The sequence below is a fragment of the Diadema setosum genome, chromosome 15 (genome assembly GCF_964275005.1).
Source record: "Diadema setosum chromosome 15, eeDiaSeto1, whole genome shotgun sequence".
NCBI lineage: Eukaryota > Metazoa > Echinodermata > Echinoidea > Diadematoida > Diadematidae > Diadema > Diadema setosum.
In genome coordinates, this window is record NC_092699.1 from 33,393,276 (window position 1) to 33,420,322 (window position 27,047).

General features: G+C 37.0%; 2 protein-coding genes across 2 annotated transcripts; one reads left to right on the forward strand and one right to left on the reverse strand.

Moving 5' to 3' along the window:
* Window positions 1–3,748: 3,748 nt before the first annotated feature.
* On the forward strand, window positions 3,749–14,227 carry LOC140238859 (uncharacterized). The gene is made up of 5 exons (XM_072318757.1): window positions 3,749–4,091; window positions 7,226–7,334; window positions 7,989–8,102; window positions 9,295–9,373; window positions 10,186–14,227. The coding sequence occupies exons 1-5, from the start codon at window positions 3,889–3,891 to the stop codon at window positions 10,275–10,277; spliced, it is 597 nt and encodes a 198-aa protein (XP_072174858.1). The 5' UTR covers window positions 3,749–3,888; the 3' UTR covers window positions 10,278–14,227.
* Window positions 14,228–17,839: 3,612 nt separating this feature from the next.
* Window positions 17,840–26,976, reverse strand: LOC140238967 (60S ribosome subunit biogenesis protein NIP7 homolog). Its single transcript, XM_072318863.1, has 5 exons — window positions 26,879–26,976; window positions 22,682–22,768; window positions 19,746–19,884; window positions 19,070–19,210; window positions 17,840–18,376 (listed from the first exon to the last, which is right to left on the reverse strand). The coding sequence occupies exons 1-5, from the start codon at window positions 26,932–26,934 to the stop codon at window positions 18,257–18,259; spliced, it is 543 nt and encodes a 180-aa protein (XP_072174964.1). The 5' UTR covers window positions 26,935–26,976; the 3' UTR covers window positions 17,840–18,256.
* Between the last annotated feature and the right edge of the window lie 71 nt (window positions 26,977–27,047).

The following is a 27,047-nucleotide window of genomic DNA, read 5'->3' on the forward strand; positions in this document are numbered from 1 at the left end:
ATATGTCAAAGATTTTACCTTGGGACTCACAAAATGTTGATATGTTGATTGCTATAAATTTATAGGATAATACAGGAATGAGAACTGCTATTGTGGATTCTTGTGGGATATACATCTTTTCATAAATCTATGTCCAGTGAACTCTTGAGTTTTGATTATCCTTTCACCCTCTAAAAGGTTGTTTATTTGATTTTCTCGAATCTGTCAGTAGGACCCTATGAGTTTGTTTAATTTCAACCTGTACAGCTAGTTATGAACTCTTTAGTAAATATTGATCTCTGTACCATATCAAAATTCAATGAAAAAACTAAAATGAAAAAGAAATATAATGTTTAGAAGAGTACAATTCCCACTGTTCACAGAGATTATGTATTCATACATATATGTGGAGAGTTTACATGAATAACATGTGTTATCTTCTAGTCTTAAAAGTCAACAATTTTATAGTTATTTTTGCTCAGAGAGTCTATATCAGAATCAACCGTTTTTGGTGCAATATCAAATTTATGTATGGAGCATTTGAAGGAGTTCATTTTTTTAGAATGCAGGTGTCTGGTGACAGAATTTGTAGGCTGGTCACTGTTAAGTGAGAGCAATGGCATAGTACTGTACACAGAAATTGAAATTTGTCTTAAAGGAAATGAAATAATTCCGCATAAATGCTTGTGATAGAAATGAGAGATCTAAAGTGAAATGACTACCTCTAATTTTACTGTAAAAATGTAGCTTTCTGTCTGATAATGTTTTCTAGGAATGTCTCGTCAGTATTTTGTCATGGTATCTCTTTCCAAAGTTAAATCTGCAGCTCTAGGAATTTGATCAAAGTTCTGCTATTAATCTATGCATTAGTACTGTCTCACAAAATACTCTAGTTTTATATTTATACCATGGACTACCATATTTTTTCAATGATTATGATGTCGTATGTATTATACTTTCAAGAATGTGACTTATATCATTTTGTAAGAGGCAATAAGTGAACACAAAGTTTGTAAAACATTGGAGAAAATGATGTTCCAGACATGTAACACCAGTGGGAAAAAAATATATTTTGATACATGGACTAACACTGTGTTACAAATCTGACCTTTAGCATTTCTTTATAAACCGCATGACAAGTTTTACATATGTACTTCCAAAGTGTAAGTGCACTTTCAAAAAAAAGAAGAAAAGTTTTATTTAGTAACAGTGCTTCCAACTCAAGCTTGTCTATGATTTAATTCATAACCAGTTGCTTTCCAGTGGTGTGAAATTTTGCACATCATAAAAATACAGTAGAGTACAGTGTACCATTAACCTTAGTGTGTATCAACATAAGGCAGATTGTAACATGATTCATAGTTCACATTTAAACCCTTCCATTGAAATATGGCAAGAGACATTGATGCTTTCTGGCAATTTTGTCAATTCAGAAAGAGAGAGAGATAGAGAGAAAAAAAAAAGCAAAAACAAACAAAGATGATGAATTCAGATCAAACAAAACCCACCAGTATTGTTTTAATCTTTTTGGGAACATTTTCAAAGTGTGTTTTAGAAGTGCAGATAGAGATTCTTTTGAAACTATTTATACCCAGTGATTAAGTTGAGATCATGACTTTTTATTGTTGATAGCATTCATTTTTTTTTCTTCTTTGCTCTCATTCCCAAGGATCAAAACCTACAGTACAGACTGTATGAGGAAAGTCTCTAATTTTGATGTTCTTAACCCATCCCATCTCTGCAAGAGTCTTAGAACTCACGCCCATGCACTTTGCATGGTACGTACCACTGTATTTCAGTAGTCAGGGGGTTAATGTGTGTGTTTCCAGTTTCCCCTCTGCATAAAAGATATAGTCGTGTTGTATGTTTTCTTTTATTTGTGTTTCTTCATTGTCAAAGTCAATTTATGTCAGCTTATTTCTTTCACTTTTGTACTTTTAATATGCTGAGCATATTCACAGTTTTGAAAGATTATAAATTCACAATTTAATGTACCAACAATTACATACCATTGAATTTGGTTGCGTCTTAACTTTCTCAGAGATCAAGTGTATAATATTGACTAACTGACAGATTGGGAAAGAGTTTCGCCTTAGGTCCTACTTGGTGTATTTATATGGGGTTAGATTTGGTGATATAAATGATTCAGTACTATTCATGATAGGGTCATCTATCTGAAATGATATAGGCCTACTTTTGTGCTCTGTGTGGTGTTTGTTTACTGATTGTATGTAATAAATGTCATTTGATTTGTTTGGTGATGAAATGTCAAAAAGATGGATGGCCTTATTAAAAGAAAAAAAGAAGAAGAAAGTTAGATGTCTTCACTGAGTACTGTATTTGTCAAACGTATTTGCGGTGGTATCTGTGTAGCTTATTCCTAATGTGTAAATTCGTGAGTGAGCTTGTTGGCACTCTCCAATTCGTTAAATTTTACTGCTTGCAATTTGTAGGCCTACGCTTGGATTGCACAGTTTTCTCATTAAATCAACGTACGCACAGAGATTATTCTCAATTGTTGAAGGTTGTGGGGAAAACAAACAAAAAATTAGATTCTATACATCTACAGTGTGTAATAACCTTGACATTTAGACAAGGTAACATGATTCACCCCAAACAACAAAACAACAACAAAGAAAAAGAAAACGACACAAGAACAAACGGACAAACAATTTAAATTAGAGGAATTAACAGTATAGACCTAAATACTGAGTATCTTCTCAATATCAACAAAAGCAACTAAAGGAGGACACATGTTATTATACCAGTACCATATACAGTAGCTTGATCGATTTTTGTCATAAAGAGGAAGAGATTTATAAACATTTTTTTTTTTATACATGTGAATTTTCTAGGAGGGTTTGGGAAAAGTAAAACTTGTTTGATGTTAAATTGCAACAGCTGAGTTGTGAAGAGATCCTTTTTGGTATGATTTGCCATGCAAAGTAAAAGCTCAATTAGTTAATCATATTAAGATTAACTGGTGAAGAAATTACATTTTTAAGGAAGAAAAAATAACATACACCACAAACAGATTACTAATGATTAAAAGTTCTGTAGAACAAGATAAGTGTGAAGAAGAAAAGATAGCAATTACACATAATACGCTTCCAATGCATTTAGAAAAGTGGGAAAACTGGAAAAGATCTTGAGATTTTGTTTTAGCCTTCACCAGGAAATGCCACACTTGACACACTCGAGCTGAAATATGTGTAGTATGTCAATACATACATGTTTTAGTTGTCCCTGGGGATTTTTTTTTTTTGTTGTCTGTTTTGTTTTTAAAGGGGGAGGGTAGGGGTAAGGTGGGAAGGAAATTTTGAGGGGGTATTTTAGTAGAGCTGTCTTGCTTGTGTCTGTTTTTAATAGGAATAATCATAGAATGAGCATGCATGAGAATAAAGGCTCTGTTAATGATATATATAGAATATTTTGTACAGTGATGAAAGAATATTATCAAAAAAAGAGATAGTGTGTCAGTCAAAAAAAAAGTACAGCTTTAGTAAGAAAACGAAATGAGATATTGCCGTATTATGATTTTGTGTTTTATGTCTGGTGGAGAAAAAAAAAAAAAAAAGAGAAAAGAGAAGAAAAGAAAACGAAGTGCAATGTGGGCAACTAGCTCGAGAGAGGGCGACGTCACATTTCAACTTTGTAGCCGATAGTGCAGCTCGCTCTCGAGTGGTGGTGCACTATTGTATCACTGTCTGTACAATAAAGTGCCGGTATGCTGTGAATGGTATGGTGTGTAAAGTGTATGGAGTTGGAGCTGTATATATTGTGTGGGGAGACGTAACAAAAACAGGTCAGCCGGCGATCCAGATCTCGTGACAATGGTAAACACAATTGTTTGTTTAGAAATTGTGTAAGTCGAGAATTCCTCGTGAGGAGGGTAGGCGGCGACACACGATGAAAACGAAGTACAAGAAATTACCAGAAGACTGCAACGACGATTCAGTGGACAAACCAAAGACGAGGAGCTGCCTTAGAAAGATGTTCAAGTGTGGAGCTGTCATCGTCATAACTGCCATCTTTGTGGCATTATGCAGTAGCCTGTTCGTGGACGGTTTTACGCTAACTTACCCCCTTCATGCATCATGTAAAATTGACTGGTAAGTAATGGGAGTTAATCAACATTACTGTAGAACACTCGAAGCAAGTAGGGCGGATCCTTCACTTGTCAGCGTGTGCACAGCGGTGAATGCTACAAGTATGAGTGATGCAATTTGCTCGTGTTTTTGTCTGAGTAACAAAGTTAGGACGTTTGGTCTGCTGCAGCTCGTGATTCCAAATCAACAAGGCCAATTAACGGTTATCACTAACGTTAGGGTTAGAGTTCAGGGATGTATCCAGGATTTTTTCGGGGGGGGGGGGGGGCTCGTAATCACAATTTTCAGTATCTGTTTTTGCCTTTGCGAGGGAGCGGAGCGACCGAGAGAGGCCGGGGGAGGGTGTGGGAGGGGGGTGTCCCCCTCCCTCCCACAGTAAACTGTTAGGGAGTTTTTGAATTCTAGTGGTTATATCTTAAAATGGGGCCATTTGGTGCATACAACAGTGACTTTTTCGGCATACTCGTGAAATAAGCCCCACCACTGCGTGTCCGTACTAATACTACGGCGGCTCGCCTATTTATATGGTAGGGGTCCAACCCACCGGCCGGGTCCATAACGACCGGCCGCGCATTATAATGGCATTGCGCGTACAGAAAGAAAATGTACGCATGGGACTACGCGCAACGGTGTTCGATTCTTCACTGGGCTACGCTACCGAGTAAAATGTGGCGAAAACAACTAAGTATTCCCTCTAAATTACCGAAATTTAGCAAAATCGAATAAGGTTTATCGTGTAACTACATATAACTAGGCCTACCTTTGCTGACTCGTTGTTAGATGTAGAGGCGTATCCTTCCGTAATAAATTTGACGATTTTGACCGCAAAATTGTCACCGCCGCTTGTACGATCGTGCACAGTACGTTACACATACACATGACATAAACATTTTGTCGCCTGCTTGCGCTACGACCGTACGAGTTGATGCAGAAACGAGAAATGAATACCGTGAAAAAACAAACCGACTCATCTAATTTATTTCAATTACGATGAAAAGTTTCCTAATGAAAGTCAAGTCAAATTCATCAAACAGTCCTTCAAAAGTAATATCGAAGGATTCAAAATGTATTCAAATATTATTGGGGAAAAAATTACGACTAGAAAAAAACAGCAGCTTGTCGAAAAAACGCGTTTTAAGTACGCTTTATACGTATTGTCAATAGAGGGCGGGGTGGTCGGTCGATATGAGCCGGGCAACTGAGTGCGGAAAAAATGACACCCCACGCGTTCGAAGCCGCCATCTAGAGCGCGTACCTCAGATCGCATTTTCAGTGCGCGCTTGTGAATCCGGAGTATTTTCTCCACATGTGAGTAAAATTTCAGGCAAATTGTGAGATTTTTCACGTTTCTATTGATAGAAAAACGTTAGGTGTCCGATATTATGGACACCCAACCATACTCGTGAATTCAGCCCCACCGTCCGTGTGGCATTCATCGGTAGGTAAGCACGGCGGTGGGGCTTCCTTCCACAGTATAATACTCGTGAATGCGGCCCCACCAAACGGCGTTTACGCGAAATTGATAGTAGCGGTGGGGCCGATTTCCACAGCATAGCATCTTTCGTCCTCCCTTTCTTCTCAAAAGGACTCCCTAATGTCCCTTGACTAATTTAACGGCCAATTTAACCATAAATACAACCCTACCTAACCCTAAACCCTAACCCTAACCCTAACCCTAACCCTAGGACCTACCCTTGCTTGCTGACGCACGGGTGCACGCGCACTGCGGTGGGGCCTATTTCACGATTTCATCATAACATGTTACTTTATTTAAAAAAAAAAACCGTTATGTTAATTAAAATTGGTGATAAAACCTGTGTTTGGTCACTGACAAGTTCGTTAATCGGTAAGTAAGTTGAAAACTGCATGGAAGTGCATTTAAAAAGAGTTGCTGACTACAGACTAGATTCTATAGCTAGCTGAGACCTTACACCTTCCTAAAGTACTCTAGACCCCAGGGTAAAAAGCCCTCGGAAAAACAAAAATTGTCTTACAAAAAGTGGACCTTTTGAAAATTTGGGGGGTCGTACGACCCTCCCGACCCCCCCTTGGCCTGCCCTTGCATACACCCATGGAGTTTCGCCTTCCACTGTGACCAAGTAAAATTTAAAGCACAAATCTAACAATACATGTTGCAGGAAAAAAAAAAAAGGAAGAAAAGGGTAAGCCCTTTAAAAGATGTCCCACTCCTCCCACTGAGTCCTACTCTTACTAGAAGAAAGCTAGTCCAGGTGAACGAACCCAGTTAACCCTAACTGTGTTTTAATCAGGCTGGGCTTTTTCGGCCATGCCAATAAATCCCAGAGCAGAGGGGAGTTGGGGGGGGGGGGGGAATTCCACGAGGGCCATAGTGCATCACGCACCAGCAAAAATCTCCGCTGAAAATATTGAGTTGCATGCGTGGTTTCAATTACATGTACTTTCATGTACGTTGCACAACCGATTGCCCTCCGTACGGCCGTGCGAGGGGTCACCCCTCGCACGGCCGTACAGAGGGCTGGCAATCGGTTGTGCAACGTACATGAAAGTAATTGAAACCGTGCATGCAACTCATATTTTCGGCGGAGATTTATTTAGTATTTGCAAACTCATTTTCAGACAATTTTATAGTATTTGGAAGGTAAGAAAATGCTTTGATATTGATGTACTTTGTACAAACCTTGCTGAGCTCGAGTGTGAGATTGATGAGAGTTTACACTGTATTCCAATTGTCGATCGCTGAGCTAGCATACTAGAATTCTGTTCCATCATGCCTTGTGACGCAAGAACCGTAAATGCATGTATTGTGCACTTTATACGGCCCTACCTCATTTCACTGTACGCCAAGGTGATATCCCATGAACCACCACACACTTAGAAGCAGCTGCCGAGCTTCTCTTGCTGTATGGAACGCCGTTTGACGAGTGATAAGGTCACTAAAAGAAAGCCCACCTCACTCACACAGTGCTTCTGCGGTACGGTACATAAAGAGATCAATATGGATATTGGCAGTAACAATTATTGATGATTTGACTAACTATGTGATTAAATGTCCAGGTACCGGTATTTAACTTTGTTGACAAGTCATTGTGATCACTTGTTCTTCAGTACTTGTCCCACTTTCTGCATTTTAATTATCCTTCCTCATTTTCTTTCAGGACCTTTGATGTGAACTGTTCAACAGTGGGAGAGGATCTCGTGAAACAAATGAAAATATGGGAATCTGAGGCAAATTGCCAGGATGGGGGTGAAAAATGTCTTTATAGCGTAAGTGTACAATGCAGTTCTGTAAGTTGAAATAAGATATATAAATTTATCTATTGAAGTACCGGTACCGGTACCGAGGCCATATATTAAAAAAAAAAAAAAAAATATGTTAGGGAAGAGAAGCTTAAAGAAATCTAATGGCCAGTATTTAGATATCTCTGACTTAAACAATTATGTTCTTGTTGGTGATTGTCATGAACATGAAGATTCGATTTCATGGTCAAAGGAAGAGAATCAGTGTGTGCTCATACATCTAGCAACAAGTTGCATAGAACTTGCCTTTGGGGTCTAAATGTTTTCAAAGCAACGTTTGCATCATGCAACAACGTACAGGCTCTGCTATTTTCTACATTTTCAGTCTTGCAAATTTCTGACTCTTCTGAGCCAGTAACTTATGGAATGGTACCTAAATGCCAAAAATCTGCAAACACATTATCAGAATTTTGATGTTGAGAAGTTAGTGAGATACGTCGCAAGTGTAGACAAGGCGTAAACTATTAGTACAATGTAATTTGCGGGTACAGTGTATGATAATAATGAGCAATACAGCATTGCCATCAATCTGATGGGCTATTCAGTATTCGTAGGTGTAGAGAGATATTTGATTTTAGTAAGCATCTAAAAATCATTCAACTGATTTTAATTTCCTTTCAGGTGATATATCAGAATGAGACGTATATCAATGGCACGCACATGACCCCCGTGAAGCATTACGTAGATGACATCTCATTTCAGCTCACATCGAAAAAGTCTGGTTGTGCAGTATTTGTAAGTACACACCACACTTGATATCATTTCAGACTCTTACTTACTGTATACGCCATATACTGTATATGCCATATATTTCACGAGTTGAAATTTTCGCTAATCGGAACTTCCCGACAATATTGCGAGTGGTTAAATTTGCAATTGTGAAATACTGTACTGAACGGAGAAATGCGTCACATTCATATTGGGATCACAGTCATTATTTTTGCGTGTCTTTAATTTCGCGAATACAATGTAGCACCTGACTCGCAAAATTCATGAAAATAAAAACCTTGCAAAATATTTGGTGTATACAGTAATGACCCTATTGTGTGAAAGTGTGCAATATATGTTTTTTCCACTTAGCAATACACTTTGATAAAAGATGTCATTTGAGGTACAGGTTAATGTGTGTGTAGGAATGTGTTTCTTTTTTCTGAATTTGTGTCACTGGCTGTGAGAATATGAAGCTTCTTTTTAGTAGTGTAAAACCTAGGTTTATGTAAATGTCAGTTCATTTGTTTGTAAATACACATTTGGATTTCACCCCTGAATGACATGGTTTGTTGGGTGTCTTCTTATAATCTTTAATGAAAAGCATCATATACCACTGTGCTACCGTAGTACTATTCCAGTAACAAATCTCATTATACATGCCCATGATAATGTTACAAAATTCAGTCACAAAGGCAGGCACTATAAAAGCCAATGTGTGGTCTTGAGTGAACCAACAGTCAAGGCACTTTTTTGTTGTTTCTCCATTTTTCTTTTGTCCTTGTATGTGTTAAAATATCTAATCAAAAGTTATTATAAGTTCTGTGGGACGACGTTCCAGTGATTATTGCAGACTGCTCCAAGTTAGTTTGTCCATTCTGTCAATGCATAATTGTAACCAAATGAATGTAGCAATAAATGCAAATTTGAAACAGGAACATACATTAGATTAAGTCATCATCTTGTGTGAACTGCAAATTTAAGGATTAAACTGTAGTTGTAAACTTAGCAATTACGATGATTTTGAAGAGTATGTGACCGTGACTGAGACAAATATTAGTTAAGTACTCAGACAATACTAGAGCTTTTTTTTTTTTTTTTTTTTACCTTCTACAAAATACTAACAAACAGAAATAAGGTTTCTGGGAATTAGTATGGATTGAATAGTAGATATTTGTTTCTCCTGTAATTCAACCAACTTTACCTCTACAACTCGTAGGGCTTCTCCACTTCGGAAACCTGGTATGCGTACTTGGACTACGGCACCAACTACTGCAATCTTCACAACCTTATCACTGGTAAGACAACCTTGAACTACCACTTCATTCAAACCTTTCAGCATTTTCACATTTTGTTGATGCTTGGATGATACTTGCCTGGCATGTTTTAATTATCTTCAGTTTCTGTGAATGTGGTGCATGCTGCCTGTCATAGAAAAGAAAAAGAAAAAATGCAGCAATGAGAAAATTGCTAACAAATATACTTTTTACAGGCATATATTATTTCCTTTTTCAATAAGTCCAATTTATCATAACATTATCTACTAAATATCAACTTTTTTTGACCAACCGGAATTCCATTCCCCCGTAGCCAATGTTTTGCTATTGCTCGTTATTCCTTAGAGCACAAAAGCGTATTGTTTTTGTAACCCAGTTCATTCTGATTCCATCTGCATTGCAGTTTGTGCTATACATTTTATCTCCAAAAGATGAAAGCATGCATGCGCCTTAAAACAAGACGGTTGACGAGATGAAATATTTTTTGATGCAAGTTGTTCTGGGAATGGTGTTCATATGGTCAAATACACAGATTGATATGTTAGAATCAGTTTATTGAGGTATGAGTATATATGAGAGTATTTTGTCCTAAACAGGTGTTTTTTTTTTTTTTTTTTTTTTTTGTAAATCAAAATATAGTTATATTGTGTCATGGAGCCCATGAAGCAATACAGCCTTCCAAGGATTAATAAAGCAAGTTTAATAGGCACGTTGGTAGGGAGGGGAGGGGAGAGGGGTATGGTGGCATTTTTGTGAATTAGTTTCAAGCCTGTTATCATTTATTGAGGAAAAATGAAATGTTACCGTGTAATTTCATTTTGATTGAAATCCAGGGAGTGGACTTGACAAGGCCCCGGGCTATTCCGAGAAAACCGACGACAGCATATGCACCCAGTATACCTCGGCCGATTGTGAGAAGTACTGACTAACCACATAAAGTGACTGGCAAGTCTGCCCTCAACTATAGTTTAATTTCTGAATAATGTTGGCAGAGTCCTAGGCTAAGTCCTCACATATTATCCTTGAAGAAGAGCATTCTTGGATTCTCTATGAAGGTTCAAATGTAGATAGTAGCAGCTGCTTGAAGCTACTTGTATTTTTAAGTTTTAAGCATTGATCGAAATGAAATGATAAGTTGAGAAATCATATGAAGATGCATAATATCCTCAAAGGAATTCAAAGTAAGATTACACTCCCATTAGTTTGAAACATTTGTGATGATTCAAACAGTTGTCCTAGTGTAAAAATGTGTAATAGTCTGCTGAAAGGTGTTTCATCAACTGTCAAATTCAAAGTTATTATAGTTATAGTGACACATGTAGCTGCTCTTATATTTCATACACAGTATGCGGTTCAAAGTTAATGGGCTGATATTATCTTGATATGCATTATAAATACAATAGACTGTGTATATGACATCAAAATCTGTTTTATGATTGTACGACTGTTCTCACTTGATAAATTTATTTTCAGATGATACTGTAGTAGGTATTTGAATAGAAGATGAAAGAATCCAAGGAACCACTTGTTTGTTCATTACGACTGTGAGGTGAAATTGAAGTATCATGTAAACTTGGATCATAACCCATTGTTGGTCAGGAATGCTATGAATTCCAATGTAAAGGCTTGCAAGAGAAAACTACCTGTACTATGCAAGATAGAGTGTGAGAATCATTATTCAAACATCTGACTGTAGAGTAACGTAGTGACTGTACTTAATATCAAGAAGAGAAGTGTGTCTAGAACACTGTGTTGTTGTGTGCAGGATGCTTCTTGGAAAACACCAAAAAGTAGCTTATTTATGAAGATGATATCCATTATTTATACTTTCATATTCTGCTTTGAATCCTAGTATGTGTACAGTCTTCCAGTGATGCAATGCAAACGTGCAGAAAATGTATCATGGTCCTATTTCACAAAGGCATTTAAACCCAGGGTACATGATTATGAGTGAAGGTAGTATCAAACAGCTAAAATTCTTTTAAAAGATAAGTCGTGACCTTGCACAGTGAGATCAGGAAGGAAAACTCATTGAGTTATCTATGACGGTGTTCTTGCCAGTGATCACTTTCTGGTAATGCTGCACATTTTGCATAATTGTGAGCTGTAGCTATGTTTGATAATGACATTGTTAAAAGACAATGGTTTTGCATGGTAAGAAATTGTCTCTTGGCAATAAAAATTGCCATTTGATTATGAGAAAAAGGCATGTACGACTAAACATTCACGTATCACACTTGCATAGATATCGATAACCTTATCTAAACGAGTATTTGGCAATTGCTCATTCTCCATTCTCAAACACTTCACCAACAGGATTTTAACTGTAACTGTGTCAAAAGAAAAAAAAAAATCTGAAACAAACAAAAACCACAAACAAATCAGGTTGCGCACAAAGAGAATTTATGCATTTATCATTCCATCTTTTTTTTTTTCTGGGTATCATTTATTGTGCAGACGCCCATAATGACGATGTAAGTTAAGTTTATCTTGTTTACTATAATTATCAAAGTCAATCTGAAATTTTGATTGTGAGAGAGATAAAGAGTGAGAGAGGGAAATAGAAATGTATCGTATAGATTATTGTGCAATGCAAGAAAATGATGTGAGATGGCTTTACCTGTATCTGCATATTATATGTGGGGTTTCCTGGGTTGTCAGTGATGGTCAGATTTCATAGTTTTACTGGTATTGTCCAAGGTAGGGTAATCCCCATTGGTTTTTTACATGGTACATCTAGTTCCCAGAAGTAATGCATTTAAATACAGTATTTGAATGGGATTAGATGAAGCATCATATATAGGCCTAATACAGTTAGGATTCAGTGTTGGAACATCACATCAAACTCTAAATTCAGTATGGGAACATACAAAGTACCTCCAGCAGGCAATATGACCAAGGCTAATAAATCAGCCCAAAGTGGTATGCTGCGACTATGACATTACATGCATAACAATTACCAGTGATGTTGTAGAATGGCATTCCTCATGTTATGCCTTGACCACCCGACCTTTAGACGGGGCGTACTCTGTTGTGTGGCTTCATGGTCTCATCCTTGGCCTCTTTGATCATGTGATCGCGGTTGTTCCGCCCATGTGCTAAGACAATCTCCCACTGGCAAAGTACTGTATTTGCTACGATTAGAGTCGGACTGGACTAATATTGCACCCTTGTCATTCATTTGTATTAAAGCCTTGCTTGCTGGTTTGTCAGATAACGGTCAAGACCCTAGTGATACGCCAACCATTTAAGTAGATGACTGCCATGTGTATGTTATCTTTATGAACTTTGAGCTTGTGTTCTGACTGACATGCCTTTGTTGTTGTTGTTTTTTTTTTATAGCAACATTGTATGCATGGCAAGCTTATTGTTACTTGTAGAGAAAATACTGCAGGCAATGATAGCCATCTTGCTTTGATTTACGGTATTATACAAGGACACAGGGTAGTGAATATAACAGCAATTTGAATACTGTTTGATGGTAGGCAAGTTGGTTGTGCCACGTGGTGACCGAGTGGATGCTGTGCAAAGTCCAAGAATTAAAGGAGTCTTGAGAGAAAAATTTTAAGGAGACCTCCGGATGATTTTCAGACTTTCACATTTGAACAACTATAAATTGATTATGAGTACATGTACAGAGTTTCTGAATTTATAGTGTTCGGGATGAGAAATAAGAATGTTTTCAAAATTTTTAACAAATCACAATGAACAATGATGACATGGCAGGTTCACAGTAAAAATGTGTAAGTTGGGGCTCAAGGAAGCAGAACAAAAGAAGAAAGCATGCATGAATTCTACACCGCCTGACAGGTGAAGTTGTAAGTAAGTGGTATTGTAATGAATTACGTTGCTACATTTTGGAAATATGTGAGCCTCCTACATGTATGTCATCATCCTTGTTCAGTGTGATTTGTTCAAGGTTTTTCAGAGTACTGTATCGGTTTCTGCGCTCAAGGACCACAATAAATTCGACAAATCTATACATGGCACTATCGATTTATGTGTTACACGTACATGATGTGAAATTCTGAAAGTCGTCTGGAATGCCCCTTTAACCCTTTGTGCACTTTGAGTGTGACTTCACTAAGAAAACCCTGTAATGTTTATACTTATGTTTATGTAATACTGTCCAAAGTTCCAGATTCAGAAAGCCAGTTTCATGATTTTTGTGTGATGATCATCGTATTGATTCTTGTTGTCTATACTCTCCGTATTGCATACACTGTATCATGATATGTAATAAAACGGCTATCGATTCCTTGCGCAGTTGAATTTTAGGTTATCAATGGTGTATGTATGCAATAGAATAGAGTTACAGTGTATATGCATTACATTTCTGGTATGTTTCTATATTAAAGGCAACGAGTGTACATTGTTTTGATATCAACTGAAATTAATGCTCACCAGCTAACGCACACTTCCATGTTTATGCATTACTTTACACACACTGAATATTGTCATTTGTATCTTAAAGGGTATTTCATCACTATAAAGAATATGTCTAGTGTGTTCACTTTTATACCCAATAGTGGATAAACTGGTTTCTTCATGAAGATGTGATTGAACATCAATGCTATCAACTTGTGGAAAAGCCTACCACACTTCATAGGGAATGTGAAATTCCCTTTTAAATTAGAACATAATTTCTAGTCAATTCACTTATCTCATGCTGAAAAGTGTATTTGATTCTACTGTGGAAGTTGATAAATCAGTCATTGACTCTAGCAAACCATACATATTTGCCAGATATTGCTTTGTACATGTGGGATATGGCTGTCCATTATACATGTATTGACTTTGTAAGTTTGTAAAACAGAATGTATGTACTTAATGAATTATATGAAGAATAAAAACTTTCACATAGTGAAACATAAGTGCAACAAAAGCGTTTGCTTGGTTGTTTGTTTGTTTTTTTGTCTTATAATATAACATTCACTAATGCAATTTATGTTGTACATAAACAAATGAATGCTGGCAGTGGCTTTTGATGATAGCGTATCTTACAGTTGACTGTTGATGTATGGAATTTTGGTAGTACAGTATAAAAGGCTTGTCAAAACAAAATACCTCTTGCTTACAAAGTGCAAATTTTTTTTGTATTTTTCATTTTTTTTTTAAATCCCAGATATAATTCCTCTTGATGCGAAAAAAGTGCTTTTATTAGCCATATGGAGTTTCATATTTTGATATTCCACTGTTATCAAACTCTTGTTCTGCTCGTCTGTACTGGTAGCATGAACACAAAATTTCACTTATCAAACTCAGCACGCCATGTTGTGTCTACCTAGGGAATATCGAGGCATTTGTGCATACATTGTCGAAGCCATCAAAACGTTTTCCACAGGATGAGGGTCAAAAGTCACACGCGACATTATGTGACACTGAGAAGCATGTTGATTTTCCTGTAGACATAGCATTGATTAAACCAATCTTTGAGGTATGTATTCGGGTAACTTCAAAATGGTTCAAGTGCGTAAATAGCAACAGTCTCAGTGGAGAGCGGTGGGGGGACAAAAAAAAATCTCTGAATTCAGAAATACAACTTGTAGATTTAGGCATAGCTTTGGTAATTTTCTGTCCACTATGCACTACTTGCCATGGAAACCTCCCGAGAATACTAGGTACAGACATTAACAAACAAAGTGAAGAACAAAAAGAACAGGCACAAAGTTATACAACAGAATCTTACAACCATTATCATAGGCCACATAACCAGACAAGATTAGATGAAAAAGAGGTGTGTCAAGAAATAATGAAGAAAAGGGGAATTTGCTGATAATTTATTATGTGTACTGTATTCATTATTTTGGGGGTCTTAACCCATTGACGACAGACTGATTTTGTTACAACATGCTTTACTCATAGACATCTGCCTGAATATTCTCGGGAATCATCTTCAACGGGTTAATAACATGGATGTGCAACTTTACATAAGAAATTTGGAAAGCATTCCACATATTCCATAGACAAAACTTTTACACTTTGCTGCATTATTTTAATGCAAATCTCATGGTAGTAACCCATAGAATTCTTGCCCCAAAACAACAAAAACAAGAACAACAACAAAAACATTCTCTGATCCTTTGTTCACTTCATTTTATTCATTATTTTCATTCTTTACACTTGATGAACCCTATATCTCTGGCCTTGAAGGAAAATTCTATCAGAAATATAGCCAATTCTGATTAACAAAACAGACTAACTCTGCAACATTTTCTTTCCAAACATATTCAGAGTAACGGAATGACCCTCTGGACACATACATCGTGTAGAATTTGAATATACGGTGTAATGGGTTTCTGGCATTTTATGGATCACGGGTGACAATGTTTGGTCCAGTCAGCCATATGCCTGGATGAGTTGGAAAGGATCATAGATAAATATAAATCCACAGCATTCCTCACAGTATATTCCTGGTATTATAACAATATCTCCTTGAAAACTGAGTTGCATGTGATTAGTTTATCATGAAACATTTTAGTTACGTTCACATGCCATTGGCAAACTTGAAGTTTAGGTCGAAAAACTTAACTGTCGATGATTAGTTCCACTCGTGAATTCACGACACAGGTTCACACACACACGTCAACTTTAAGATACAACTTACCAGCGAATCCCACTTGATGATTACACCGGAAGTGCAGAGTCTTTTCTTGATGACTTTATGCCCATACAAAATAGCACAACTGGGGGTTGACCCGGATGCGAACGAGAAGCGAGGTTCACACTAACTCACAAGCTCATTGATTATTGTGTCCACACAGAGCGAAACTATGAGTGGGGACCCCCTGTGGCTCGTGGAGAGCATAAACCCTAAGATGTTTTGTGGTTCTAATCATCAACTAAACTTTAAGATTGCTAACTTTTGAGTGTGTCCACACAGTGCTAAAATTACAAGTTATTCATTGAGAGTTCAGTTTTTGACCTAAACTTAAAGTTTAGGAACAGCGTGTGAACCTAACTTTTGGTGCTAGCTTTGGGTTAACAGATGCACTGGCAATAATTTGTGTGACATCCTATGAGATACTAGTACCAGGAGAGTTAGTCTTGGTGCCGTTTCACTTAACATTTATGAGGAGAATGTATACTACATGTAGTACCACAGAATGAAATGCATATTGCAAGTATCAGACATGGTCAGTTTAGTTTTAGCCATGGCATGGTCTTGCAAAAATACGACACAATTCACTAAAACTTCACAAAATTTATTCCAGGCTGCTGTAGGGGTCATGTCCACTCATTTCCATTCAAACAAATCTTACACAAATGAGATTTTATGATTATTGCTGCACTACTATTTGGATCAAACACTGAATTGTCTTTATTTCAGTCCCTTTGTACTTAGCTTTCTATCTACTTGTCCATCAACCTACTTTAAAATGTGTTCATTACATGGAACAGCACCATTTATCTCTTTGTCTAGTACAGTGCACTCCCGTTATAACGAACACGGTTATAACGAAATTCTGCTTACAATGAAGTAAAATTCGGGTCCCAATGTTATCCACTCAATGTATTTTTATTGTTTATTTGTTTGATTATAACGAAATTTTGATATACAGTATACACCTAGCAAAAGAAAACTGCTGGTCCTGAGAACTTTGTTATTACGGGAGTCCACTGTATCTGCTCACACTCATGCTATCAATATTGTAAAGAGCATAGGGACTTCAGTTCTTTTGTGCAAAAAAAAAAAAAGGAAAAACAGACCTTGACCATGTATGTCAGAAGTATTATCATCATGAGTAAATATGTTTGCACAATTGAGAGTCATGGAGTCGGCCTACTTGGATGAAAATTGCACATTTTCACTCTGCCAGCTGTCCATGTTCTCCTTGAATGCATGAATTCAAGTCAACAAAACAAAATAACAAAATATCTACATGCTCTCTACCTCTGCACATATATCCCACAGAGCAAAAGTTTCTTCATGTACTTGGAAAAATATCATATTTTTTATCTACCTTTCTTTCTCTTTCATTTCCAAGAGAGATAGAACTATTTGATTGACCTGGGTTTTGAGCTTGGATGTGACTGGAACCGGCCTCTACAAAACTACTGCATAAGCTGGTATTTTTCGTGAGGGTTTCATTTTCAAAAATTTTGCAAATCACTGTTGAGCCACAAGTACAATAACACACTTAAATAATGCCCCATGACTATGATCGTACAAAATTTACGGACAGGCATTAGTGCACTTACGATAGCCTCAGAGTCAAATCGCGAAAACACCATCTTATGAAAATGTCTGTAACCTCCTCATTTGTGAAAATATCCGTATGCAAAAATAACAGCTTTTACAGTAACTGCAAATTGAAGAGTCTTAGTGGATGAAGCCTTTTTACATGTCACATTCAAATGAAAAGCCAGATTGCCACCAAATTTGAAAGTAGTAGTTCTTTCATCACCGTCAAGGCAAAAGGCACTGTTCTAGACTTTGAAAATTATGTAACCTATCATGGAAGAGACTTAGGGTGAATCAATATCGAGGGTAGTAACCATCTTTTGCAACTTCCCTTCACTCTGTTTCTTTTGCCACAGTCTCACAGATCATTTGATCCGCAGTGTAGAACAGCAATGCAGTGGGGTAATGACCACATCATCACATACTGATTACTCGGTGATGAAGTGAACTCCCAGCTGTGCTGTGCAAACAGATTTGCCTCACTCTAAGATGTACACGCCAACAGTGATGCAACTGCCGAACAAATGAAAATACAGAGAGTCTTCAATGTTTCGGTAATCTCCAATTCTCCACTGTTGCTTGAACGGCAATCGTGTGTCACACGACAAGAAGGAATGCTGCCTTTGAAGGAGATCATCGTCGCAAAATCGTGCAACATGTGGCATTCCATAATTATGTCCTTTTGCACTGAAGTGTCCGTACAATGAGAAATGCTGTGGCTATAATAGCGTGTCCTCGTTCCTGAGGTACTCCCCGATGTCGGACTGGTGGAAGACCACGATGCCCATGGGATCTGCATGCCGACATTCCTGGGTTGACTTTGCAGCCACTCCAAAGCCCTTGGAAGATATCAGGAAATAAAAAGAGCGTGTCAAATTTGACATTGCCAGGTCTGAAGAAGCATACAGTACACTTGATTATGGGATGATCTAAATCTGACTCTTTCTAATCAATTTGTTGCTGTGTTTATCTAAAATGATAACTGTTAGCTTTGTGATAGAGGAGTGGCATCATCTACAAAGTACTCTTTTGTATGCATATATGCAATTTCTTTTTCGCTGCCAATTACACAGTCACACAAGTCAAATTACAGTCAACTTACAGCATCATTTTGCAGTATGTAGTAATATGCTTCCACCACTTCATATTTTTTTTTTTTTTTTTTGCAGTGCTGATATACTTATGACCATCCCACATTTATAGCTGAGCTAATAGATATCTTAATTTTCATTAATTAACCAAAAGCAGTTTGAGGAAGCAACTGCCATCAAGGCCATAGGGTAAACTATTACATGCTAAAAAACTGTACATGCAAACTCGAAAAAAACAAAAACAAAATTGGAATCATGATCAAGGTCCTAGTAAGCATCCACAACTCCTCTTCAATAATGATTCCTGCCACAGTGAAAAATCACTATCCTTACATCATCATCAAAATTCCATTACTACAACTTGCAAACAAATGCTGGCAAAAACATTACCTCCTTGGTCGAGTCAACAAATCATTTCCAAGAGAAATGGCTGATACTCACCAGTGGAACATCACTCATGGAGTAGATGATGACTCCTTGGTATTTCTCCGTATTCTCTGTGATCCTACCCAGCCCAGACTTGAGGACGTGGTTGCCATAGAGGAAGGACTGCTCCGCACCAGGCTTCACCCATACTTTACACTGTTGGGATGTGTGGGAAGGCAATATTATGAAATCAGGACAGACGTTTGATCAGAAGCACAAAAACAAGCAAAAAAAAAAAACCAAACAAACCCCAAATACCAACAAGAACAACAAAACAAACAACAGATTATACAGACAGTCAAGATGTAATGCTGCAAGCTATTGCTTGTTTACAGAAAAATAAATGTGTCAACAACTTTGTAGCTTTTACAGTGAACTAAAACACACTATGAACAAATACACACAACTTTCCATACACTGTTCATTATGAAACCAATATCTGAATTCCACAAATCTAGATCATCCCTCAAAAACATACAGTCAACCTTGTTTAAGTCAACCTCGCATAAGTCGAATAGTCACCTAAGTCAAAGGTCTTTTTAAGTCCTCTTCTCTTTATATTCTATATTGATTTCAATCCTTCATAAGTTGATTTTTCTCAAAGTCGAAGCTATTTCTTAGTCCAAATAGATTTTGACTGCATCTGCATTAAATAAAGGAGTGATCCATGCTTTGTAAAAATGAAACATACTTTGGCATAGGGAGCAAGATAATCCAGAGCAGTGATGTGCAGTCGGAACTTCTTGGTCTTGGTGAACTTCCCAAAGCAAGTGCCAAAACTGATGAGGTGGTCCCTGCCCACACTGGCTGCTCTTCTCATGATCTCCTCACTTTGAAGAGAATGTACAGACATCAGAGGTGAAAAGGAATTAAAGTTAAAGGCATAATTTACCATTTGCAGATGAAACAAACACCCAGCATTAGTGCTTTAAAATACAATGTACTTCTAAAATGTGAGTTAGAATTAACCACTGTAAAAATTTGTATCCGAATAATCAATGTTAAGTACACGTATTTCAATACACAAAATGTGAACAATAGTTATAATAAAATTTTTCCAGATTAAACCGTATAGCGTTATGGTTTATTGAGAAAGTCAATCTCCTTATATTTTAGGCTTTATTGCGAAAATCTATATCGTCGCTGGGGTGACAAGACCTTGTATCTCAAATTTTGGTGAAAATGACTTTTTTGCATTAGTGGTCAAATAATCGGTTAAGTGATGTCCTGTCCAAATCCCAGCTGTCTTACCCCAAAAATGAAGCCGCCACGGCATGTCAAAGGAACGGCTATCCCATTCAGTATAGTGCTTTGGCCGCCATGTTTTTTGGCTCTCCTGAACATTTGACATTTTTGAGATACGAGGTCTTGTCGCCCCAGCGACGATATGGTAGGATGTTTTGTGATACAACAGACCTACACATAATGCATCAAAAGTGATACCTTGAACATTTTCTAAATCACTGCTCCCAAAGGTAAACAAGACCTTTAAGTAATTTGGAGCCTCAAACTTTTGGTGTCATGCTTGGCTTTCTTTAGTAATCAGATAATCAGTAAGCAGTTGACGCAGATATCCTACTTACCATAATAGCAGATGTTGAGGACAGGCTGATTTTGCTATAACACATATTTCCTACAGACACTTGCCTGAGTATACTTGGGACTCGTCCTCAACGGGTTAATCACATTCTGGGGCTTTAGTAAGATCATTGATGAATTCTGTTGAGCTAGTGATTTCATTGACTCATGGTATCCTGTAATACTTGCGATCTTTGGGTATCATGCTTGGGTATCACACTTGGCTTTCTTTACTAATCAGATACAAGGTGATGCATATGTCTTATTTACCATAAAAGTAGAAGCTTCTGTGTGATTACATTCTGGTGCTCTAGTGAGTTAGATCATAGATTAATGCTGTTATGTTTTTATTTCATTGACTGTTAAAGGACAAGTTCACCTTCATAGACACATGGGTTGAGAGAATGCAACAATATTACTAGAACACATCAGTGAGAGTTTGAGGAAACTTGGACAATCCATTCAAATGATACAAATTTTTGAAGTTCCTGCTAAGTCACGTCTGGATGAGAAGACTACTATAGCTTGTGATATCACATGTGTACAACGATATAAAGAAAGAATAAAGAAAATTCAACATATTTTCACTTTTCTCACATAATAAAAGAATACTCAAACTTCTCTCTTTCAGAAGGCAAGGGGGAATTTAATATTACCCTTAACATATGTCAGTAACAAGTCGAAGAAATGTGCACTTTACCAAAAAAGTAAAGTTTTGTGAAATTCTTTTTTTTCCCTTATGAAATTCTTTTTTTTCCCTTATCATTGTATGCATGTGACATCATACACTGTTGTAGTCTTCTCATCCAGCAGTGACTGCGCAGATACTTTAAAAATTCATAACTTTTGAACACATTGTCTGATTTTCCCCAAACTTTCACTGATGTGTTCTACTAATATTGTTGCATTCACTCAAACCACATGTATGTGAAGGTGGACTTGTCCTTTAATATCAATGCTGTAATACTGGTAATCTCTAATAATCTGCAATCTCACCAAAATTTTGCATGTTCACATTCTGCACTTCAAACTGTGCAGAAAATTTTCCATCACAGTGAAATATCCAACATTTACGGTAAATGCATATCATTTCCTTCATGTTTTGTGGGTATCGTACTGCCATCATCTGTATTGTAGCATCATCAATCATCAATCATCACAGCCACTACAGCTATTTCTCAGTCTATCACGGTTATTTCATTCAAAGGTAACAAGTCGGAATTTGACCAATGCCCAGACACTGATTATTTTAGGGGCATATAAAATTCTTACTTGTGCTAGTATACTGGGTCGATTCTATCATATATACTTCATGAAACATGCATGCAAGTACCTTTGAAACACCATTTAGTGACATTATTTTAGCCAATACATGGGTAAGGCAGTAATTTATTAAATCTGTAGACATAAGTACAGTGTAAACATGCATACACTCTAAAATTCAAAGTTGAAGTAAAGGTCACTATGTTTGGCAGATAATAATTCCAGATTGAGAAATTAACAAATCTTAAAAAAAAAAAAAAAAAAATAACTAACCCAATATTAAACAAAAGCTGGTTATTTGGCAAACTACAGGATGCATAATTTCTTTCTTTCTGGATTTTCTGAGCACTTAAAGGCATAATTTACCATTTGCAGACGAAACAAAAACCCAGCATTAGTGCTAAAATGTGAGTACCTGTTAGGGATAGAAACAACCACTGTAAAAATTTGACTCAGTAAAATCGATGTGAAGTATTGTTAAATATACAAAATGTGAACAATAGTTGTAATAAAAATGTTTCCAGACTAAACCGTCTAGTGTTACGGTTTATTGAGAAAAATACAGATATCTCCTTACATTTTAGGCGTTATCGCGAAAATGTTATATGATAGGATGTTTTGTGGTACAACAGACCTACACATACATGTATGCATCAAATGCCGTATCTTGAACATTTTTTGTAAAATCACTGTTCCCAAAGGTAAACAGGACCTTTAACTGAATACACTTTGTTCCAGAATGACCATAAAGATTAAAAGGAGGCCCACAAGGCAGACAGGTCTTACCTGACATAGAACACTCTGTCCTTGTGGTATCTGAAGCAGTACATGCCATCTGATCTGTCAATCAGGAGCTTGATGTTCTCACCAATACTGAGAGAGTAAGAATATCAAAAAACAAAACAAAACAAAATTACAGTCATCTGAGGTATGACATAATTTGAAGTCACAAATCATCATAAACTCTTCAAATACCCTTTTAAAAATGCATGCTTTCTGGTTATTGCTGTTGGGGTTGTTATTGTTGTCGTTTTGTTTTGTTTTGTTGTTTTTTTTTTTTTTTGGGGGGGGGGGCGGTTGTTTGTTTGCCTTCAATTTGCCCATGGACATGCTCCACACGAGACAAAGGTACTATTTAAAACAAAAACATAAGGTCTCCAGCGACACTTCGTGGCGGAGGCATAAAAAGATGAAGAGGTAGCTTACTTCTACTGTAAATTTCATATGACTCACAAGGCTGAGAAAACAAGTGAGGGTGTACGTAGTCAATTGATCAGTAGAATACTAGCTACAAGTATTCTAATTAATTCTGACTTGACTGATCATGGCTACTGTCTACAGACTATTACACAGAATTATGAGCTAGGCAGCCTGTGGGGGTTTGCTGAGCTGCAGCCCACCTCTGCACTTCACAGCCCCCACCACACTTTTTGGCTTTAAAAAATGAATGAAATAAGGTGGGGGGGGGGGCACTACCAGTGACCCCCATCGGCCTGAAGGAAATATGCAGCTGCATGCGCATACCTGTGTTGTCAGAGTTGGCATAGTTATGCTTTCTGGCATGATTTTAGACGCTTCAGCATCTAGCATTTATATGCTAGGCATAATTTGTCTGGGTTTAGCATAATTACAGCAAAATCTCTCTGAGTATGTGTTTGTGTACTGTGGTGGTACTTTTTTTTGCTTGTTAATTTTTCAGCTGATTTGAGGACAAACTTGACAATAAAAAGTTATGAAGACCTGTGTTTGGAGACCATTTTTGTTTTGTTTTTGTTTTTGTTTTTTGTTCTGATTGCCAGCTGATATGAGAGCGCCAATAGTTTGGCATGTAGTATTTGAGGACCCTTTTTCCTGAACTTTCTTTCATTTGCATTTCAGCTGCTTGGGAATTGGGCTCCATAATTTGTAATTGAAATAATTTGCACAATTGTAGCAAAAAAAAAAAAAAAATGCGAGGACAATTGGGCACCACAATATGATTGCTGCACAATTTATTATTATCATAATTATCATTATTAAGATTATTTTGCATTTCTAAATAGCCATTTAATTGGTACCACAATTTGTGTCAAAAAAAGAAAGAAAGAAACAAACACGATTTTCTTTTTATTTGCTTGTCAGCTGATGATGTGACACAATTTCATGGCAATTCAGAATGATTTTAGGTCGCCTCAAGCACAATCCCATTTTCTACGCTGGTCATCGTGGTCATACGGCATACTGCAGCTGGCCTGGCGCATACACATCTACAGACTGCATCGACCATGTCGACTGTAGTGAAAGTGAAAAACGTTCTGCTGCATCTACGAAAATTATTCTATAAACCCTTGTAAATTTAAAACTAGAGATTGTATCATTAAAAGTTCAATTTAATTTACATTAGCAGTAGGCATAAAACTTACTAACTTAACGTTACACTTCAATTGTAAATTTTATGTCTGATGAACGTTAACCGTTATTGATATTAAAACGTAAAATTTTTATGCGTGCCGTTAACCGTTAGTGGTTAGGCAGTTCCACATCCAGCCTGGTTTGTTTCAGTCTCATACTTAAAATACATTGTGGTAATGACGTTAGTTTTAACATAATCATAAAGTCAGCCTGCCGACCGTCGTTAAATATTAGATCTATGTATCATCTAGAGGTCTAAGGTTAAAACTTTACATGTTTATTTTGTTGACGTGCACGTGTACGGTGTAGGGTGTGTAGGCCTAACTGTTAGGGATTTTATTAGGTGATCTGAGTATTCTCTCGGATCACCTTCTGTTTCTGTACGGATTCTTTCTTCTTCTTTTTCTTATTTCTCCCCAAAAATTGTGTATCGATTAGCTCAGAAAGTCCTCTTCCTATCAATTTCAAACTTATACCATATATGTATCGTCTCCCAAAGACGGCAATCGAACTAAAATCAAAGTGATCAGTCGACCGTGACGTCACTATGACGTCATTATATGAAAACACATTCTCAATCATATCTCATCAATGGAATGGAATTTTTCAATGAAATTTACGTCACATATATTTCAAGTCAAGGGCATTCTACTCATATTCTCAAAATTCATCTATACCTTAAAACATGCGCGTACGCGCGCGTTGAAATATTTGTATGCTTAAATCGAGCTCAAATTTTTTTTGCACACGTTTCAGACCATTTAGAGCATTTTTTGAAAAATTGAAAAAAAATTGCAGAAGCGTACGCGCACGCGCATATATGCACGCACAGCTCATATGCAATAGAAATTTCCCGTTTTTTCACACTTATCGGCTGCCTGAAATGTCAAGGAATATGTCTACCAAGTTTCAAGTCAATCCGACTCAATATGACGTCATACGGGCCCGTCAAAGTTGAAATTCCGCGCGCGCGTCAATGGCGATATACAGTGCAACAATGCCAAAAAACCGCCAATTTTAAATCCGATTTTACTCGTCAGGATGGACGGTGACCCCCAATTTTCTTTACATATTCTGAAAGCTGATGAGTTGTACATGTCATTTCATGGATTGGCGATGCTGGAAAAATGATTAAAAGATATCAAATTTCTTAATAAAATAAAAAGAGTAAATTTTCAAAATGACGTCATCAAATTACAAGTTCACTCGAGCGTATCTCACTTATCCTTTGCCCATTTTCACCCAGATTTCGATATGTTGTAGCTTATTAAATGTTCTTTCATTAATGTTCAAACAACATTTTAATTGGATGACGTTATCGCCTCGTAAAAATGGATTGAAAGTATCCTTGTAAGATTTGACCAGTTTACGTGTTATCTCTATGGGAGAGCAGTTTTTCTGGCAGTGAAAATTGACATGACTCTCTTTTTCGAGCACTAGCTCACTTATGCTTCGGTGAATTTCTCCCAGATTTTAGTATGTTGTAGCTGAGACTTTGGGCTATCGTAAATGTGCCCTCCATTTCTTCATACAATGTCGGCATCACGTCAAAAAACTTGGTTGAAAATGGCACGAGGCTTCGATGCAGCGTCATTTTGCTTAATACACAGGGCCTATGGAGAATGAAATAGGTCATTGCGTAGCGCATTCGACTCGTAATCCTAAGGTCCCTGGTTCGAGGCTCACCCCTGCCAATATTCTTTTTTTAATCTTTTTTAACACTTTTTTCTTCTTTTTCTTTAGTTAATCTTAATCTCCCTTTCCTTACTTTATCTTTTTCTGATTTTTTTCTGCTTCTCCTTCAAATTTCTATAAAATAACATAATTTTTGCTTTATTTTTCTTTCTTTCTACTACTTTTTGTGCAATAGATGAACAACAACAATGGCTATCAATCCCATATTTTGCACATGTTTAGTACATGTCACGTACATTATTTCATAAAATAACAACTACTTGATCGGACACCACCTTGGGTATGTAAATTAGGGTCAAAGGTCATAAATGTTTCATCCTGTATCTTGGTGAATACGTGTCCTATCTTTCCCATATTTTGCACACGCAAAAACCATGTTACAAGAATCATTTCATAAAATAATTACTTTTTGCTTAGACGCCATCTTGGGTGTGCAAAGTGAGGTCAAAGGTCAAATATACTTCATTCTGTATTTCCGTTAGTGTATACGGAATTCGGTACCAAAGATGACAGGTCTCACTCCCTTTTCTAAATGAGAATCCAAACATCACACGGCCAATGTCCCGTCAACACAGATGAAACCTGTATGGTCATGAATATTGATGGCAGACCTGACTCCCTTTTCAAAATCATTATCCAAACATCACACAGCCAATATCCCTAAACACACATGAAACATGTATAGTCATGCCTATATTGGGATCAAAACTCAAATCATTGATTTTCAAAAGATCGGATCACCTAATTTGTCAGTCTTGACAAATTCCGGGTCTAGTTTTATTTTTTATCTGGCAAACACAGAAAATAAGGTATGGGACCGAAAAGAAACAAGCATGTTTCACTTTGACATCAAACAACGCAACACTTTTGAATTACTTTGGAGATATGAATACTTACTATTTTGACATCTTTTCGAACAGTAATTTTGTCTCTTCTTCTGTCAACGGACGCATATTGCTGTTTTGGACGTGTAATGCTGCTGAAGAAGTTTGTTTATTACCGATACCCCGTGCTCGGTTCGTGATGCCTCGAGAGTCGCGTGTTGCAAATTCGTGACCTTTGGCAG

Excerpts from the sequence above, each read along its gene's own strand:
- LOC140238859 (XM_072318757.1), top strand. The coding sequence starts at position 3,889 with ATGAAAACGAAGTACAAGAAATTACCAGAAGACTGCAACGACGATTCA. Across the intron at positions 4,092-7,225 it reads GCATCATGTAAAATTGACTG|GACCTTTGATGTGAACTGTT; the intron begins GTAAGTAATGGG and ends ATTTTCTTTCAG. Across the intron at positions 9,374-10,185 it reads TCTTCACAACCTTATCACTG|GGAGTGGACTTGACAAGGCC; the intron begins GTAAGACAACCT and ends ATTGAAATCCAG.
- LOC140238967 (XM_072318863.1), bottom strand. The coding sequence starts at position 26,934 with ATGCGTCCGTTGACAGAAGAAGAGACAAAATTACTGTTCGAAAAGATG. Across the intron at positions 22,769-26,878 it reads TTCGAAAAGATGTCAAAATA|TATTGGTGAGAACATCAAGC; the intron begins GTAAGTATTCAT and ends TTACTCTCTCAG. Across the intron at positions 19,885-22,681 it reads GACAGAGTGTTCTATGTCAG|TGAGGAGATCATGAGAAGAG; the intron begins GTAAGACCTGTC and ends TTCTCTTCAAAG.